Source organism: Podarcis raffonei, chromosome 7, assembly GCF_027172205.1.
Source record: "Podarcis raffonei isolate rPodRaf1 chromosome 7, rPodRaf1.pri, whole genome shotgun sequence".
Lineage (NCBI taxonomy): Eukaryota > Metazoa > Chordata > Lepidosauria > Squamata > Lacertidae > Podarcis > Podarcis raffonei.
In genome coordinates, this window is record NC_070608.1 from 58196540 (window position 1) to 58216935 (window position 20396).

Below are 20396 nucleotides of genomic sequence, written 5' to 3' on the forward strand. Positions count from 1 at the left end.
CATCCAACAATTCAGCATAGCCCTGCCCTGAGGCACGTTGCAAGAGAAGGTAGGCCCAGCAAACACAACACAGGCACTCCAAAGGCTGACACAGGCAGTCCAGTTTTCTGCCCAGTTGCTAGGCAGAAAACCTGCCAAGGGGACTTCAGCGGGAGATGGGACATTTTTCTCTGCCATCAAGTGAACCTGCAAATATTAAACAAAATATATCCATATGTACATGCTATTTAGCTAATCCATTCCCATTTTGACTAGGTGACTAATTCATATAATACTAGTAAATTCTTGCTATTTAAATGAGATCGTTCCTAGAGAGAGTTCCTGTGCATTGCTTTGATTATTGAGGCTGAGTGTGCACTGCACCTCTATGTGAAGAGACACCTTGCATGGACCAAGAGGTCCTATAGTTGACGCAGGTGGGGCTGTGGTCTAAACCATGGAGCCTCTTGGGCCTGCTGATCAGAAGGTCAGTGGTTTGAATCCCTGCAAATGGGGTGAGCTCCCACTGCTCTGTCTTAGCTCCTGCCAACCTAGCAGTTCGAAAGCACGCCAGTGCAAGTAGATAAATAGGTACCGCGGCGGCGGGAAGGTAAATGGCATTTCCGTGCACTCTGGTTTCCGTCACAGTGTTCTGTTGTGCCAGAAGTGGTTTAGTCATGCTGGCCACATGACCCAGAAAGCTGTCTGTGGACAAACACCGGCTCCCTCAGCCTGAAAGCAAGATGAGCGCCGCAACCCCATAGTCACCTTTGACTGGACTTAAGGTCCAGGGGTCCTTTACATTTTTTACCTTTTACCTTTATACTTGATGGCTGTGTCAGTAAATGCCAGGCTATCCTTTGGACCAAATAATTGGATAAATTAAATTCTCTTCTCCTTCTCCTGATTTGCAAAGCCTGATTAGGCCCCCTGCGGTGACTATTTGCATTTTTGCAATGATTCACACAACTTAAAGATACTTAGGTATAGTTACTTTGGCCCTGTGCTAGCAGTGCCATTCCAGCGTTACACTGCAGTTGTGTCCCCAAGGGCAGCCCATGCTTAAAGCAAGGAGCATAGCAGCAAGTATGGATTGTTTGCCTGCTTTCAGCTAAAATCTTCTGTGCTAGGGCATCCAGAACACAGCCATTATTCCCATACTCACGGATCAAATATTCATCAAGAAAATAGTTCTTAGAATAATATGTTCCCTGCCAGCAAAATGTCATGCAGCAGAGTACTTTTTGTTCAAGTCCCTCCCACTCAGAGCCAAGTGATTTCAGTGTTTTTAGCGAAGAGTGAGTTGCTACAGAGCTAATTCCACACTAAATTGTTCAGCATATTAGCTTTCTGTTCTGTAGCCCATGGTGACAAATAAAAGGGACTTCATGTGAAGCAAGGTTTTATGAGGCCAGAATGTAAGCAACTAACTCATGGAAACCTTTTAATGGAAAGTAGCAAAACTTAAGCTGACTGACTGAGGACCAGTGCATGCTGGTCTTCCAGTGAGAGCTGTGACTCGAAATTATACTCTGAACAGGAAACAAAGCAAGGAAAACAGGAAATGTGGTAACTAATGTGTAGCTCTGTAGCACAGCAGATGGGTCTGTGATAACTCCACTCAGAAAGAGAAAGAGAGTGCAAATGTCATACCACACCCTTGTTAACACCCTTGTTAACAGAAGTAAACAGCAAAGCAAACATTTTCTAGGATGGAGACAGTAGCCTGACCCACAAGTGCTATACCATTTACAGCCTTTCTAAACTGCCTCCACTAGGACTGAGCTTTGAGGATTGGCGCATAACATAATACTAGTTGTAATGTGTGTTGTAGGCATCTATATCTTCTTTTTTAATGAAGCAGGTTTGTTGTTGTTGCTGTTGACATCTGTCTGTCTCAAGAGACAATGGAGTGCACTTCTGGGGGTGAAGTCAAACAGCTGCATTAGCAGCACTGAAGCGACCTCCCTGGGACACAAGCCTGGGCAGTGTGTATGGAGGTTCTGGGCTGCCAGACGACAAGACCCCTCTCTTGGCCTCACTGATGTGGTCCAAAGAAAAGCAGAGCAATACATTGGACACCAGCTTGGCTGCAGGAGTTGCCGGAACAAGGCACTATCCAACCATCTTAGGGGCTCCACTCTGGATTTCTGTAGGGTTTACTCCTTTGCCTTTTATTCTCCTGAAGATATCCCTCAAAGCAGCAGAGATTTAGGATCAGAGTTTTCCTTCTCCTACATGGGCTCCCCTCCCAGGTTGATGAGCCCCATCTGCCCCTCACTTCCCTCTACAGCACATGCAGAACCACCTTCTTGCCTGCTGGACCCACTACTGGTCTTGCCGGCTCAGTCTCTCAGAGCCTGTATTCACACACAGGATCCCTAACTCGCCAAAGGTTTGTGACCCATTGGTTATCCTCACCTGGTTTAGCCAGCCAGTCAAAGACATTTCCCGGGGTGTGGCCAGTGTTGCATGCTGACAGCTTCTAGGAGCCACAGGTGAGAGCTGCATGCAGGGTGGGGACCAAAGGTGGAGAGACTACCCCAGAAGGAGCACAATGTGTTCCCCACCAGAAGTACTACCCTAACACACCTCCCTTAACACCCCATACACACACAGAATTATTCTGCAATACATTTTATCCATTAGGAATGAAGAGGGTTGGGCTTTAATTTCTGTTTTTTCTCCAGCTGGCCAGTTTAGACATGGACAATGTGTGAAGCATATTATACTGCAAGGATTGTCAGTGTTACCTGACAATGATGGATGAGCTTTCTCCAACTAACGTGTTGTTGTTTAGTCGTCTTAGTCGTGTTCCGCTCTCTGTGACCCCATGAACCAGAGCATGCCTTGGAAACTCACTTCCTTCTCAAAGCTTCTCCTTTTTTTATGTCCATGGAGTTTTCTTGGCAAAATACTGGAGTGGTTTGCCAGTTCCTTCTCCAGGTGGATCACATTTAGTCCAAACTCTTGGCTATGACCTGTCCGTCTTGGGTGGCCCTGCACGGCATAGCTCGGCTTCTTGGAGTTATTCAAGCCCCTTCACCATGACAAGGCAGTGATCCACGAAGGGGCCAACTAATGTAGACGCTTGAACTTTCTGTGGAGGAGCTACTTCAGTGCAATACAGTGGCATATTGCTGATGCATTTTTCTTATTCTGAGAATTAATCCAAGCAACTAAAGCTGATAAGCAGGGATCTTTTGTAAGTTTTTAAAGAAAGCTTAATGAGAGAAGGGAAGGTTTGAACAAATTATAGAAAAGCATGAGGCAGTGACAGAGATACGAGAGGCTGCTGATGAATTCATTTTTGTCATCGTGACATTGTAAATAGGAAGGTGCCTTTTCCACAATGGAATTATTTTCAATTTGAAGGCAGGGGTGGAATCAGTAATGAAGTTGTCTACACACCAATCTGTGTATAGAAAAATATTCTGGATTGCTTCATTTAACTTCCTTTCGGTTAACTTTCCTTTTTCTTTCCCTTAAAACAAAACTCAGTGGTCTTTGGTTTTTCCACTCAGGTTGACGAACTGTTTGAAGCTTATTGTATCCAAAGACGGCTCCGTGATGGTGCCAGCAAAATGAAACAAGCATTTGGGTTGTCCCCTGCCAGTAGGGCAGCTCGGGAGAGTTTGACAGAAATCAACAAAAGCTACAAAGAATACACAGAGGTACATGATGGCCCATTGCACGTAATCTTCCCCAGGTTAAATTTACCACTAATTTGTGGTGGGAGCATTGATTGCGTTGTTATAGTGCTGAGAAGACAGATTATGGATTGATCAAAGCATGGAATCTGCTGCCACTGATATAGCTTCATACGTGTGCAGCCTTGTGGATCCTACCGCCCAGAGTGGAGGTTCATACTATGGACCTCATCTTGTTAACTCAAGAGTTACAAGAAGACCAACACTTGTTCAGGTTAACTGCCCAACAGATATTGGAACTGATTTCTTCCTTTACCATGGAAGTAATTGGCAAGGAAGTATTCTTTCACCAAGGAAATCCTGACTGGTGTCATAATTTCACTTCCAGAATTTTTGAAAGGTATCTGGGGGAACACAGGTTTAACAGACTGGGAAATTGTCTGTGAAATTGTCTACCAGGGGCTTCACTTCAATTCTTCCAGGGCCCATTTCTGCGTGGAAGAGAATGAGCTTTAGAAACACTTGTGTGGGAGTTCTGGACTTGGGGGGCAGAAGATGAGGCTTGCAGGCTAGAGAGAATTGCAGTGCGGGGGGAGCTGGAGTACTGAAGGCAGAGCTAGACTTCATTCCCAGGTGCAGAAGGACGGGGAGAAACTTCTAAGTGCTTGTCTGAGACCAAGAGCTGGAGGGTTGTGGGCTGTTACAAAAAGTTATTGTTACAAAATTCTTACTTGGAAAGCATTTCCATATGGAAATTGGTGTAAAGCTTCTCTATAAATTGTCGCATGTGAAAATTTCACAAGTGTGCATTCACTGTGTATACATGCCCTGGAAGAGCTACAGTTGGCCATGGCTTTCTAGAAGTCCTGAAAGGTCTTCTAAGCCCTGCCAAAAGTCAAAGGATTGCTTGCTCCAGCATTTCATGACTTGTAAAGATGTCAGCCTGGCTCGCTAGAGTCTAGACATTGGGGAAGACTTGCTAAGCTCCTGACTCCATGGACAATGAGGGGGGAAAATAGCCATTTCTGGGAGCATATTCTCATTCTTTAATTCCCTGTTCCTTTCTGCCTTCTCCAGGCTTCAGCAAGAGTCAGGACTGCGTTGGAACTTTCTACATATAGTTAATTTTTTTAAAACAACAACAACAACAACCCAGCTATATTGTGTATTTTAAGGCACTTCTATATTTTGGATAGCTGAACTGATACTAGTCTCCTCTTTTCCCACACAGAACATGTGTACTATTGAAGGAGAGTTGGAAAATCTAATGGGGGAGTTCTGCATTAAGATGAAAGGTAATTGGCTCACTTTTCATTACGTTCACTGCACAAATAGCACAGGGAAAGCACTCTCTCTCTCCCTCTCTCTGTGCTTGTGTTTCTGAAAACACTGAGAGCACAAACCAATTTAGATGAGAGGTTTGTTTTCCTTCTCTCGTCACATTGGTTATGGACGCTTAAGAACCCCACTACTCTGCTCAACATTCAAAGCAACAGGCAGCAATTGTACATGGTGAAATATCAAGTATTTGCAGCACATTTTTCTAAGACTTTCAGCATGCGTTCTTCTTCAAAGTGATATGGTTGGGGTGAAGCTTGGGGGACAGCTAAGAAATGCTGTCACTCTCAGGGATTCTGAGACAAAGAATGGGAGTATTTTTTAATACCTATCTAGATTATAATGGGAGTGCAATATATTTTCCAGAATCAAGCTGTTGATTTTTAAAAGCACAAGCTCTGTCACTGAGCTACGGTCCTTCACAAACTGGGCAATTGCGATTTTGTCATTCTGCATACTGATGTTGCAAAAGCCTGGTTCTCCTTTGCATGTCAACCCAAATAAACCTGTGCAATAAAGGTTTCCCCAGAAAGTAGTAATGAATGTAGGTGCTGGGATTAAACCAGAAAAAACACTTTGGAGCCTATGTTTCTGGAAGCTGGAGCTTAAACCCTAACCATATATGACAGGATGTAATAGACTTTCATTAGGCTCCAATGTGCGCGGGAGCACAGCGAACTGATGCAGGGGCAGTTTGGGAATGCCTTAAGAGTTTTTCATTTCTCATTTGTTTTCACCCGCTTCTGTTTGCCCCATGGTAGGCCATGTGTTTAACAGGGGAGATGGGCTGCAGAGATCAAGTTGTCCTATACTAAGGCATCAAAAGGGAGATGGAGCCAATGGCAGCGTGCTAGTAAATTTAAATTATTTATAAATAATAAATAAATTAGAAAGTGGGAGGTAATATGAACCCGAAAGAGGGCTGCATTGTTCTGGAAGTTGGAGCAGTGTGGGAGGAGGGCAGGAGAAACAAGGTCTTTATTTTCACAGGCAGAGGGAAAGATCCCCTTGGCTATAAGAATGAAGCTACAGGGCACAGCCGTGTCAAGATATGTTAGACCAGCCATTAGTGCAAGAGTGACATTTGCCCCAAATAATGTTGTTTTAATAAATGCTATGTGACAGCAGAAAGGAAACCAGTTCCCATGAATTAAGGATACTGGGACTCAGGAGAGTCCTGTGTCCTATTTCCGAGTTTGACACAGGATTTCTGTGGCAGGTTTTCATTGATTAAAACAGAGCACCTTTTCTCCTCCCGGCTGTTGTGCCAGTACGAGGTTTTCCCTGAGTATGTTGTTTAAGTGAAGTTGCTCCGGAATAATTATTTTGTAGACCGCAAATGAATAATTTCTCCAAAACCCCTTTTAAATACATGAAAAGTCAGCACAGTTTGTGAGGAGCTGCTGCCACCAATGGGCTGAAAATAGGAATGCCATTCAGCTACACTCCCCTTGCCGTTCCTATGTATTTAGGCCACTGCCATCTGATTCCATAATCAAAACTAGTAGTTAAGGCGAGCTGTTCATAATACAGCAGTGTGTCTTTGGTGCCAGTGTGATCATGTAGATGAGTGCCTTATGATTAATGATAATAATGATTGTCACTCATTTAACCTTCATCTTTACTTTCTTCATGCTCTGCCTGTCATGTAGAATGAATGTCCCAAATCTGTGCCCCCAGTCAAGAGGCCCACGTGTGTGCTGATATTCCTGAGTGGGGTTACCCTTTCACTCCAGGAAAGAGCACACCTAGTAGACAGTTTTTCACCCTTCACAACAGGGAGCTGATCCCTCATCTTACATTTTTGGATAGTCAAATACCGTATGTGTTTTGTATGTGGGATGTGGGGGTGGGGAGCATATTTGGAGTGGCCCTCTCTGGGTCAGAATTGTGAGGATTTGAAAAGTTAACAGGAAAATGCTCCCTATTTCATTAATTAATTACTGTTCGCACGGTGGCGCTGTGGTCTAAACCACTGAGCTTCTTGGGCTTGCCCATCAGAAGGTCGGTGGTTTGAATCCCTGCAAACAGGGTGAGCTCCCGTTGCTCTGTCCCAGCTCCTGCCAACCTAGCAGTTCGAAAGCACGGCAAAAAAGTGCAAGTAGATAAATAGGTACCGCTCCAGCGGGAAGGTAAATGACATTTCCGTTTGCTGCTCTGGTTTCTGTGTTCTGTTGCGCCAGAAGCAGCTTAGTCATGCTGACCACATGACCCGGAAAAACTGTCTGCAGACAAATGCTGGCTCCCTCAGCCTGTAAAGCAAGATGAGCACTGCAACCCCAGAGTCGCCTGCAACTGGACTTAACTATCAGAGGTCATTTACCTTTTTTTATTCATAGTAATAATAGCAGCTGCTGTTACTTCATGGAAAGGAAGGTAACTGATTGTCCTCATAATTCTGCCTATTTCAAGAAATATAATCTAGCAAAGCCTGGCGTATGGGGAGGGAGAATGTGAGATGGAAGATTTTGCAGTAGCCGAGTGCTGCCCAATGCATTGCTTGTTTGAAGATGAGCTTGATTCTTTATCTGTCTTGGCGAGCTGTACTTAAAGAGCCTGGTCAGAAGTCAGCAGACAAATCCTGCCAGGGAACAGAGAATAAATTAGGCATTCAGGGCTCCCAAATAAATGAACCTACCAACTACCCCAACAATCTCCCCATGCATCCCATAATAAACCCTAGTAACAGAAACAATAAACCAGGCATCCATCACTACCATTTTCAGAGGAGCAATAGTTGAAGTAGTTGGATGGAGCAGCTTGGATCCTCCTCCTTTGGCAAGAGAGGAGGATGGAGTTCAGAGTTGCTCTCCCAATGGCATAAGAGCTTTGGCAGCATTGTGGAGTGTTGATGATCAAGTTCCAAGTATAGAGTCACTGATGTAAGAAAGAGAGGGCATAAGCATTTCTTCTGAAATGGATCTCAAATGTTGTTGGCTCCTAGGTCTGGCTGGTTTTGCTCGACTTTGCCCTGGAGACCAGTATGAGGTGAGTGACTTTGTAAAAATGGCATTTTCCATCACGTTCAAAGGTTCCCACATGGCATTTCTTCCTGTTCTCATATCCTGCACAGCAAGAAAGGTCCCACTATTCTCTATTTATGGATGAATGCACTCTGAGCCTTTCCCACGTAAAGACTATGAAATTGGTCCCAGAGAGCTGATGGATGGCTAGCAAGATAACAACAGATCTTTCTTTAGCTTTGTTTTGGAAGGGTGTCAGCATGCCTCTCAATATTTTGTTCTTGGCATAGGTTTTCTTCCTCTTGTGGCTCCCATATCCAGCCAGGACAGGCTGACTTGAGCTGATCAATTAGAAAAGTTCAAGCCAGCCTCTCTCTCTCCCTTTCATTTCTTCTCCTTTCCCCCTCAAGGACAGAGATGTAAGTTCATCAACAAGTAGAACCTACAACGTAATCACTTGTCTCTGGCCGGGCCACAATTTGTGAGTCTGCGCTCAAGTGGGGTGTGCTGGTGACGCTGCATGAAAACACATTGTTTGCATTGACATTCAAGGTTTCCAAGCTTCCATAGCACCCCTAAACAAAAGCAAGCATTCCTTAGCTTTCTCTTCTTCCTAATGTTCTAGAACTACAGAGTACAAATCTATTTGGCTTGTTCTCTGGAAGACTACAAAAGCTATGGTTTACAGTGTCGTTGTCATTGTTTTAAAAAAAGAGGTCGAACAGTAAAATGCATAGTGGTGTTCTGTCACTGTGCATGCATTGTAGCTACAGTGTATTAGGTTGGATAAAACTCTTATCCTTCTCACTATGCTTTGTTCAAAGAGACAGAATGTAAGAGAAACAGATAGTACAATGCCATTGTCATTTTTAAAAAAGAGGTCGAACGGTAAAATGCATAGTGGTGTTCTGTCACTGTGCATACATTGTAGCTATTAGGTTGGATAAAATCCTTATCCTTCTCACTATGGTTTGTTCAAAGAGACAGAGTGTAAGAGAGAGAAACAGATAGTACAAATATGTGGGTTGTGAGAACACACTACTACTTTCCCTTTTTTCACAGATTTTCATGAGGTATGGCCGTCAGAGATGGAAACTGAAAGGCAAAATAGAAGTCAATGGCAAGCAAAGCTGGGATGGAGAAGAAATGGTCTTTCTCCCTCTTATCGTTGGGTTGATCTCCATTAAGGTATCAGTATAAGTATAATGCTTTTCATTTAACTAGCCACATGTCAGCCAAGCAGGACTATAATGCTGCTCTACAGGTAGTAAGCAGTGCCATTCAGACTTCCCGCTGTTAATTGAACTTATGTGTATTATCTTCATACATTTATAACCCCCCCTTCTTTTCATCTTGGAATCAAAGGCAATGTGCATGTGGTTCTCCCACCCAGTCACTGACCAAACTCAGACCCACTGAGCTTAGCTTCAGCAAGGTGCATTTGCCTTCAGACCATATCCTGGATGCCTTTAATTTTTGTGAGAGACTCCAGGTATCCTGCAGTGATTTTATATATTGAGTCAGGTAAGGAACTCGGTTGACAGTGCGTCACCACCCTTCTCAACCATACTCTTTTTTCAAAAAGTGTTTTTAATATTGTTTTCAATACAGTAACCCATCCTGGGACCTTAGGGTGAAGGGCGGATAGCCGCCAACAACAACAACAACAACACAAATATAATGCTTATGCAAAATTGAATCCTAGGTAATAATATGAAAGCTGCAGTTTAGTGTACCAAAACCCCCCACAAATGGCATATGTTAACAAAAGTGTGCTAGGGCAGCCCACCTTTCTTGTCGTGGATAAAACAAATGTCCCTTAAAAAGGCAGATTGCTCATGGGCATAACAGTCATCATTGCTCATGGGCATAACAGTCAAACGCTGATTGTTCTATCTTCCGGTTCAAAAAAATGCAGTATTATTTAGCAAGGCCACTGTAGAAAAACGTGGAATACAGCGGAACCTCAGTTGTCGAACGTAATCCGTTCCGCAAGACCGTTTGACTTCTGAAACGTTCAACAACTGAGGCGCAAGGGGTTGTCAGCAATTTCCATTGAGAAAACGAAAAAACATGCAGCAGAAGCCGTTCGACTTCCGAGGCATGTTCGAAAACTGAAGCAATTACTTCCAGGTTTTCGGAGTTCGGGTTCTGAAACGTTCAGCTTCCGAGACGCTTGAAAACCAAGATTCCACTGTAGTTGACTCTAAGCACTGCTACCGACCTACTGTGCCATTCATAATACATAGTTATTCTGTTTCTAATTTTTAACATGTGTTGCTTTTGAAGGTCACAGAAGTTAAAGGCCTTGCTACTCACATCCTGGTGGGAAGTGTTACCTGTGAGACGAAAGAGTTGTTTGCTGCTCAGCCTCAAGTTGTTGCTGTGGACATCAATGACCTTGGCACAATAAAGCTGAATCTGGAGATCACCTGGCAGTAAGTGAAGCTGACTTGGTGGTTGTGTGAATGGTGCTTCAGATCAAGTGGGTTCCTGCCTCCCTGCCCATAGTCTTTTGCTTCTCTAATAAGGAGACTGAAGAAAAAAGTTGCTGTAAACTAAGATTAGTAATACGAGACAAAAGCCATAAGGTTTCATATTTCAATATGTACTTTGGCCCTCCATGACTGTAAAATGTAAACCAGTAGGTCATAGTTATTCCAGATTAATTAGCACAGAGTACCAGAGGGTTACCTTGTGAATGTGTTGTTTACAGAGACTCACTGGGAAGATGATGGAGGTCCCTGCTCTGATGACCTAAAAATGAACAGAAAACAAGGGCTCCTTGTAACAGTAATTCAATCTAATGAGAGGCTTTTTCTTTCTTCTTTTTTTACAGCCCATTTGATGTTGAGGACTTGACCCCATCCGCAGGCAACACAAACAAAGCATCCGCTCTCCAAAGGAGAGTGTCCATGTATAGCCAAGGCACTCCAGAAACCCCGACCTTCAAGGATCACTCATTCTTTGTAAGTTCAATGCGCCTCTCTAATACGGACTCAGTGGATAAATAACAGTTATAGTCAATGCATAGTTTCACACCACTTTGTGATTACATAAGTTCAATGCTGATGCTTCTCAATGCTCTTCTAAGCTTTTTTAAAGAAAAACAAATTTATTTCTAACTCCTGATAACCACTATTAAAATACCTGTCCCCTTTAATTATGATAGCGGTTGTTAATAGATCCCTTGCTATTACCCGAGTTGCAGTAATATTTTTAACATTTTACCTTAATATGTGTATTCTTTATTTGTAAACAATTTACTGCTTTATTGATAAACTGTTGCACATAAAAAGCTTCATTGCAGAGATGATGATGATGATGATGATGATGATGATAATAATAATAATAATAATAATAATAATAATAATAATAATAATAATAATAAATTATTTATACCCTGCCCATCTGGCTGGGTTTCCCCAGCCACTCTGGGCGGCTTCCAACAAAAGATGAAAATACATTAAAACATCAGTCATTAAAAACTTCACTAAACAGGGCTGCCTTCAGATGTCTTCTAAACGTCAGATAGTTGTTTATTTCTTTGACATCTGATGGGAGGGCGTTCTACAGGGTGGGCACCACTACTGAGAAGTCCCTTTTATTGGATGGCCATAAATTTGCTTTAAGGGGGGGGGCTGAAGGCAGTAGCAGCATAAACATACATTTAATCATTTAAACTTCAAGACTGCTTTAAACATATATTATTTGAACACCACCCCAATCCCTGAGCAGTGCAAGATTCCAGGGTTTCCAGGCATGCTTACACGGGGTTTGTGTTTCCTTTTGGAAGTGAGGCACTGCAGAGACTGTGGTGTCTTTATGATATATGGTTTATTTGCTGACATATATACAACCTGAGCCTGCAATGGAGGGCTTTGCAGCATGAACACCCCAAACGGGTCTTGTTTCCCCCATACAGTAGTCACAGCCTTGGATTCAAGCAGAGGTCCAGCATGGCGCTCTCTCTCTCTCTCTACTTTTTGCTTTGCTTCTAGGTCATAACACAGCCAAACTCAACTCTAAACTCTGGATTTTGTCCTTCCCACTAGCTGCAAGTTGAGGGAGAGCCCTCAATCATTTGCCCTTTCCTTTGTTTTCCAAATAGATTATCACCCAGGCAATGACCTCATCAGGAAGGCAGCCTGGCTTTATTTTAACAAGTACTGGATCCAGGGGTTCAGGAATCTAGCCTGGCTTGATTAGCTTTTAACACTTATTGGATCCAGAGATCAGAAGGCTTGATCAGATTTTAACACTTGTTGGATGCAGGGCTTAGAGGCATCTGGCACCCACAAACTCAGAACAATATATATAATATTTTACATATATATATATATATAATTTATTACCGTTGCAGCTTCCTATAGAGGCCTTTGACATGTTCTAATTTCCAAGAGTTGCTTTAGCCAAAGATTCCTATAACGTACAGTCTCATATAAAAGTGATTCAGTTGAACTAATTGCTTCCTTTTTGCTTAATGGTTGAAGAAATGGCTGCATCCTCCACAAGACAGGCTCCAGCTTTCCATTTTAGATCCTCTGCAGGATGCTTTCTTTGACAAGCTGCGCCGCAGTCGTTCCTTTAGTGATCTGCTGTCTCTCAGGCTGAGACCTAGAGCAGGGCTAGAACATTATGTGAGTCTGAATGGTGGGAGCTCTCTTTATAAGTTATCTCCCTGCATTGCTCAAGCAATTACTCTTATTTTCATGCTTGCCCAGATTCTGATACTCTCAGTGAGATCTGTCCAGTTTGCTGACCATGTGTTGAAAAAAATTATTGTACACTCATGCTTGGAATTAACTGATGTTCATGGTTGACCTTAGTTTTGTAACCTCTTTTTAGACAAGAGGTCAAGAGAAAGCACATGAGCATCGGAAGAAGTCATATATACATGTATGTATGTATATGTGTACAGTGGACACTCGGGTTGCGAACGTGATCTGTGCGTGATGCATGTTCGCAACCCGCATCTGCGTGTCTGCACATGCGTGGGTTGCGATTTGGTGCTTCTGCGCATGTGCAACTGCTAAAACATGGAAGTAACTCTTTCCGGTACTTCTGGGTTTCAGCAGTCCGCAAACCGGGGGGAAAAATGCAACCTGAAGCAGCTGTAACCCAGGGTATGACTCTATGTACATTGAAGGGGCTCATATCTTGTAAACAATATTCTGGCAATATTCTATATGCAGGATAGAAAGAAAATTTAAATGGGGACCAATTTTAGTGAAAGGCAGGATGAAAATAAAATAAATTTGATGCAGACTAGAAATTAATTGTTCATATTTAAGCCCCATTGGGGTTTGAGGCTGTTTCTCTTTGAAACAAAATACCAAAGAGAAACAACCTCAAACTTTAAAAGTATGCCTCAGTTTAGTGTGAAAAATGCTGAGCAAGAAGAGAAAGATATTCTCTAACACTTTCACCTATTATCTGTCAACACGTAGTAATATCAACAAAGTCATGCTACATGGCATTACAGTATTCCATATACATATTTTGCATATGGCCAGCAAACACAAATCTTTTTGTTGCTCTGTTTTGTGCATGAAGCTAAGTAAGTTTGCAGTACCTCTCACAGAACATCACTTCAGGATTGGTTTAGAACCTTCCTATGCTCATTCTACACCAACTCTGATCTTTTCTGTTTGCTGTGCTTTTTTCTGGCCTACTGATATCTTCCTGTTCATATCATTTCATTTTTAAAAAATCAGTATAATAAAAGGTAAGTTTCTTTTACAACTAGGCTTCAAATAAGTCAATTGACCTTTAACACTTTTCCATTTTCTGCTAGTGGCTTAGCGTTAATTTTGTGTGGAAAGTTTTTCCGCTTTCCATCTTTAACTGTTCTTGTTTACATTTGCAGTCAAATTCACCTGATGATGTCTTTGAAAATGGGACGGCAGAAAATGAGAAAAGGCCAATGTCGCTCAGCTTCAGTGATATTCCCAATGGAGATTTCACTCAATCATCCAGTTTGGTGGGTTCCTGCACCATAGATAACCCTAATCCTGAAATTACTGTCACGCCCCCAGAACACAACGGGCAGAAGTTATCAAAAACTCACACCATGGACAATATCAGTACAAGCTCATCTGTAGACTCTACACCTGAATCCAGAGACTTAAAACCACAAGAGCATGTGCTAGTGAATGAGGAAAATAAGATTTCGTGCATAGATTCTGGAGTTTGCCAAAAGTCTCTAGGTTCAAGAAGCAGCAACCTGTTCTTAGATAATAGTGCCCAGGTATCACTTCTGCAGGACACAGATGAGTTGTCAGAGCTCAAGCCTGTGGAACTGGATACTTTTGAAGGCAACATCACGAAGCAGCTGGTTAAAAGACTCACTTCAGGAGAATGCCCAATGACACCTGAAAAGCTGCACTGTGAGGGGTCAATAAGTGGTGAATCAGAAGGCTATAAATCTTGTGTTGACGGAAGCCTAGAAGAAGCATTTCAGGGACTTATTCTAGCACTTGAACCTCATAAAGAACAATTTAAAGAATTTCAGGATTTGGACCAAGAAGTAACACACCTAGACGAAATCTTAAAAGTAAGTTGTCAGGCATCCTCACTTTTAACTTTCTTGTATCTCTTGAATACTCTTGTTGTTGTTGTTGTTGTTGTTGTTGTGACAGGCCTTGGCAGCTGTCTAATTTTTGATTAGTTAGTCACCTGAATGATTATCTGTATTTTTTTCTTTTAAATGATGTTTTCTGTTTTATAGTGTACACTGCCTTATACACTATACGGCGGTATAGAAATGCAGTGGAACCTCGGTTTTCAAACGTAATCCGTTCTGGAAGACTGTTCCGAAACGTTCGAAAACCGATGCGCAAAGGGTGGTCTGCAAATTTACAGAGAAAATTGAGAAAAATACATTGGTACTTCAGCGGAAGCCGTTCGACTTCCGAGGTGTGTTTGAAAATGGAAGCATTTACTTCCGTGTTTTCAGTGTTCAAGTTCTGAAACGCTCGTCAACCGAGACAATCAAAAACTGAGGTACCACCGTAGCTTTATTCATAAATAAATAATTTAAAAGTGAATACCAGACATTTATGTGACTAAAATCAATGAGCACCCAGCTCACACAAGTAGACTACATCAATGGTAGAAAGTACCCCACAAATGTACTAAATTTGTTTTTTCTGTATTGACATATTATAAAAGATGTTATAATTAAAAACAAGTGTCAACGAAAAGTCATTTCATTGGTTGGCAGACAACTTCCAGACAGTATAAGAATCTACAAAGAGAAGATTTATGTCACATATTGTGAAAAACTGTATTGTTGAATCTGGTAGTTTCAGAAAGATGCAGAGAATTTATTCTTTGTTATTAAAAAAATATATGTTTCTATGCCTTTTTGTTGGGGGTGGGGGAGAGTGTATGGATTCATCAGCTCCCTCATCCCCACATATTCATTTTGCTTTTCCTGTTGCAGTGCAGACCAGCAATCAGTCACAGCAGGTCATCCAGCTTAAGCCTAACAGTTGAGAGTGCACTGGAAAGTTTTGATTTCCTCAATACCTCCGACTTTGAAGATGATGGTGGTACTGACGAGCTTTGCAATGGCGGTCGAGGCACTGACTGCGTATTCTCAGATACGGAAGTTGAGAAAAACAGGTACGGAAGCCAATATCTTGTACTTTTCTTACTTAAGCCCAAACTCTCGCACTTGTCCTTTCAGTCCTGGCGTGCACACATTGTAAAAGGAAGATTAAACTAAATATTGGGCTTTATAGATAAGCGATTTCCCTACAGAGCAATTATAATTAAGTTTAGAGGAACTGCTTACAGTGTTGCCCACATTTTATTTACCATTTTGCTGAAATGTCCCCAAATCCATCTTAAAACAACAGCTGGTAGAGCATGAGACTCTTAATCTTAGGGTTATGGGTTTGAGCCCCATGTTGGGCAAGAAGATTCCTGCATTGCAGGGGGTTGGACTAGATGACCCTTGTGGTCCCTTCCAGCTCTACAGTTTTATGAAACTAAGATTCTATGATACTTTTTAAAATCATCGAAACATCATGAAATGCAAAAAATAAGCATCATTTTGTCATGCCATCACAAGCCTACCTGTGCCCCAGCTTCTCTTAATTCATACCTGAACAGAAAATAGTTGTTTCTGAGTTGGCCATTATAAGTGTGAACCTGCAGCAATCCATCTATTCTGATCAATGCAGGGTCAAGCCTAACAACAGCACCTTAGCAGAATGCCCTGGCTTGTCTCAAACTATCCCTTACTCAGTGTAGATCCATTGAAATCAATAGGTATGAATAACTTAAGACCATTGGTTTCAATGGATCTACTTTGAGTAAGAGTTCATTTGATACAATAAAAAAGGTAAAGGACCCCTGACAGTTAAGTCTAGTCGCAGACGACTCTGGGGTTGCGGCGCTCATCTTGCTTTACAGGCCGAGGGAGCCAACGTTTGTCCGCAGACAGTTTTTAAAGGTCATGTGGCCAGCATGACTAAGCCGCTTCTGGCAAACCAGAGCAGCGCATGGAAACACCGTTTACCTTCCTGCCGGAGCGGTTCCTATTTATCTACTTGCACTTTGATGTGCTTTCGAACTGCTAGGTTGGCAGGAACAGGGACCGAGCAACGAGAGCTCACCCCGTCACGGGGATTCAAACCGCCAACCTTCTAATCGGCAAGCCCTAGGCTCCGTGGTTTAGACCACAGCACACCCTTTAGCTTGTCTTAAATATTCTATAATCCACCTTCCACTGAGAAATACTGGAACAATTGTTTAAAGAGTGAAACAATCATTTAAACATTGAGATTTGCATTATTCTGTAAATAAATAAATAACTGGGAAACCTGAGTTCTGTGCCTGAAACACCTGATGAAATCATCATGTCTTCTGCTTCAACGACTTGTGGGTTGTTGTTTATAAATTTCTTGGCTGGCAATTAATCATGTGCTAGTAAAGCACTGACAGATTAAGTCTTAATTGTATAACTTTTCAAAACCACTAATCTATAACCCAGTGAAATCTGCAAAACAGTTTGGCAAACCATGTTGTCAACAGATCAGGGTGGCTGGTGCATTTTAATTTTTTTTTTTTAAGAAAGCAAGTTCTAATGAAGGCCGATTTCAAAGACTTCACAGCGAGAGCTCTTTACAAAAGGGGCATTGTTTGAGAGAAACAAGTAGGCCACTGTGGAAGCCATATATCCTTTAAATGTGGACACTTACTTGGCACCAGCTACCTTGTGCCACTGCCAGTTTTGAGGTATGATGCTTTCATTAAAAGCCTTTTGGCCTCGCGAGGGCTTTCTGGTTACAGGTCGGTGCTTTCAACAATCCCTCTTTTGCGTGGTGTTAGTCATGTTGAGCCTGCATAAAAAGAAATCCAAACCACTCACTTACCTCCCAGCATGAACAGTTACAGGTCAGAACACCCAGAAGCCAGGGGGCATCTCAGCGAAGCATTGACAGAAGACACAGGAGTTGGTACCAGTGTCGCTGGAAGCCCTCTTCCGTTGACCACGGGGAACGAAAGCCTTGATATCACCATAGTCAAGCACTTACAGTACTGCACACAGCTTATTCAGGTACCTATAGCGGGGTGTTTTTTGGACCCCCTAAACCCTAGAAATTAAAAAATGTTAGGATTTTGATTATTTGGGATGTGAAGGGAGAAATACAAGCTGCAGAGGAATTCCTGGGCTAGGTCTTGCAAAAAACAACCTGGGCAAGCTAGAGCAATTAAGAAACAATATACAGTGGTACCTCGGGTTAAGTACTTAATTCATTCTGGAGGTCCGTTCTTAACCTGAAACTGTTCTTAACCTGAAGCACCACTTTAGCTAATGGGGCCTCCTGCTGCTGCCGCGCCGCCGGAGCACGATTTCTGTTCTCATCCTGAGGCAAAGTTCTTAACCTGAAGCAATATTTATGGGTTAGCGGAGTCTGTAACCTGAAGCGTATGTAACCAGAAGCATATGTAACCCGAGGTACCACTGTAGGGCCATTGGCAATGTAAGCAGACTGGGGGTTTGTAAGGTTGCCAGGGTAACTGGGTGTGAGGTGACAGGAAAAGAGTCTTCAGCAAGGGTTGCTGGGATCCATCTTGAGCAGGCTGGCTGCAGGCTGGCTGGGAGAAATGCCTTGAACTTCTCAGCTGCACTGCTGTGGGAGACAAACCCCTTTTGAAATGACCATGCTATGAGATCTGTACTCCCGCCATGCAGACTGAAAGTGTAAATAGAAATAGAAATAAACCATATTTCTTAATGCCACAACAGTCTCCACCGTGTCTCAATTCTCCAAAGGCCCACAGAACCTCTGTGAGTGCCTAGAACCCCATGGGCTCTTTCCGCTGCTTGGCAGAGAGGGGAAGGTTATATTGTTGGGAGGGGATTGAAAACTTGGGATGATGGGGTGTTATATCTTGAAAGATGGCATGACTGGATGGAATCCTGAGCAGGACAACCTCACACTGCAACACTTTGTTGCAGATCCCCTCTGTAGAATAAAATACTATTTTTGCCTGCTAAAATACATATGCTTCTGCATTACACACATCAGCAGAATTAATCTAAGTTCTATCCAGAGAATTTATTATACATAACATGCTAAATTTTTACTCTTCTTTCGTTGTTTCACTAGCAAATTGTATTCTCCAGTAAAACTCCCTTTGTGACAAGAAACCTCCTTGATAAGCTGTCTCAGCAGGTTCTAGTGATTGAGAGTCTTGCAGAGATCAGCAATGAGAACACCGGGAACATCAGACCTGTAAGCGAAGGTAAGACCTGGCATGGAAAGTTTCCATTTTGAAAGGATGGGTGCCTATTTAAATATTCCTTAAGCATGGCGTGCAATACAGTCCTGTATCCATTTATTCACAAGTATTTATTCAGGGTGTGTTGTTTTTAAAGTGTGTTCACGATAATTGGATTATTCATGTCCGCCAGGTCATTGAAACTGAACAGCCATATTTCTTTTTTTTAATAAGATATTTATTAAGATTTTTTAAAGTATTACAATAAAATGAAAAAAAATACATAACAAAAATACAAAATAAAAATAATTAAAAACACACAAATTTTCCATTGCTTATTTTCCTTTAGCTTGTTTCCCAGACCTCCTCATACCTCCCTTTTTTGTATTCCACTTCAAATTTTTGGTTCAGCAAATCCTTACCATTATATTTTTACCTATTTATAACCCTTTTTTCATATTCTCTTAAAGCATTACAGCTGGAAACCACTTAATTTCTATCCAACATCATTCTAACATTCATTAATTTTACAATATTTCTGTAGATAGTCTTTAAATTTCTTCCAATCTTCTTCCACCGACTCTTCTCCCTGGTCTCGGATTCTGCCGGTCATTTCTGCCAATCCCATATAGTCCATCACCTTCATCTGCCATTCTTCCAAAGTGGGTAGATCTTGTGTCTTCCAATCCTTTGCAATAAGTATTCTTGCTGCTGTTGTAGCATACATAAAAAAAGTTCTGTCCTTCTTTGGCACCAATTGGCCGACAATGCCCAGAAGAAAGGCCTCTGGTTTCTTCAGGAAGGTATATTTAAATACCTTTTTCATTTCATTATAGATCATTTCCCAGAAAGCCTTAATCCTTGGGCACGTCCACCAAAGGTGAAAGAATGTACCTTCAGTTTCTTTACATTTCCAACATTTATTCTCGGGCAAATGATAGATTTTTGCAAGCTTGACTGGGGTCATGTACCACCTGTATATCATTTTGATAATATTCTCTCTTAAGGCATTACATGCCGTAAATTTCATACCTGTGGTCCACAACTGTTCCCAGTCAGCAAACATAATGTTATGTCCAACATCTTGTGCCCATTTAATCATAGCAGATTTCACCGTTTCATCCTGAGTATTCCATTTCAACAGCAAGTTATACATCCTTGACAAAATCTTAGTTTTGGGTTCTAACAGTTCTGTTTCTAATTTTGATTTTTCCACCTGAAAGCCAATTTTCTTGTCCAAATTATATGCCTCCATTATCTGATAATAATGAAGCCAATCTTGAACAGCCATATTTCTAAGGACTATAAAACAGATTAGCAGTTTCTGTTTCCCCTACTACATGCATCATAGGCTTTAGCCATAGGTTAGGAAACAAAAATGTTGAAAACTGAAAGAAATTATTCATTTCAGAAGTGAAATGCATTTTCACAAACATTTCCTAGTGTATTATCAATGCATATCTCTGCCACCATGTGGGCTAGATTGAAGTTTGCTTCTTCCTTTTTTAAAAACGAGATCTGAAATTCTTAAGAAACCAAACCCTTTACCATAGTGCCTGGATGTGCAGAAAAGCAATAGCCCTAGGTTAAAGTCAGTTTCTTTTGTAAGCACATACAATCCAGTCAAGCTTGTGAGCCATTGATTTTCAATAGAAATGTACATGGTTAACCATGGAATCAATGGGATAAAGGTGCTTACACTGACCTGGATCCATGTCCAAAGTAC

The 20396-nt window shown here is 41.9% G+C and overlaps 1 protein-coding gene across 7 annotated transcripts in view; it reads left to right on the top strand.

The window, feature by feature from the left end:
- Window positions 1-20396, top strand: part of RIPOR2 (RHO family interacting cell polarization regulator 2) — a 99616-nt gene that overhangs the window by 69262 nt on the left and 9958 nt on the right. For 4 of the 7 annotated variants that reach the window (XM_053396737.1, XM_053396740.1, XM_053396741.1 and 1 more), the window contains exons 7-16: window positions 3504-3653; window positions 4861-4924; window positions 7912-7955; window positions 8993-9118; window positions 10220-10368; window positions 10770-10899; window positions 13800-14486; window positions 15378-15559; window positions 17324-17501; window positions 18559-18694. In XM_053396737.1, coding sequence (XP_053252712.1) covers window positions 3504-3653; window positions 4861-4924; window positions 7912-7955; window positions 8993-9118; window positions 10220-10368; window positions 10770-10899; window positions 13800-14486; window positions 15378-15559; window positions 17324-17501; window positions 18559-18694 — 1846 coding nt within the window. Of the gene's footprint in view, window positions 1-3503; window positions 3654-4860; window positions 4925-7911; window positions 7956-8992; window positions 9119-10219; window positions 10369-10769; window positions 10900-12423; window positions 12571-13799; window positions 14487-15377; window positions 15560-17323; window positions 17502-18558; window positions 18695-20396 lie in introns of all 7 variants that reach the window. The other 3 variants (XM_053396743.1, XM_053396739.1, XM_053396738.1) reach the window with 3 other exon arrangements.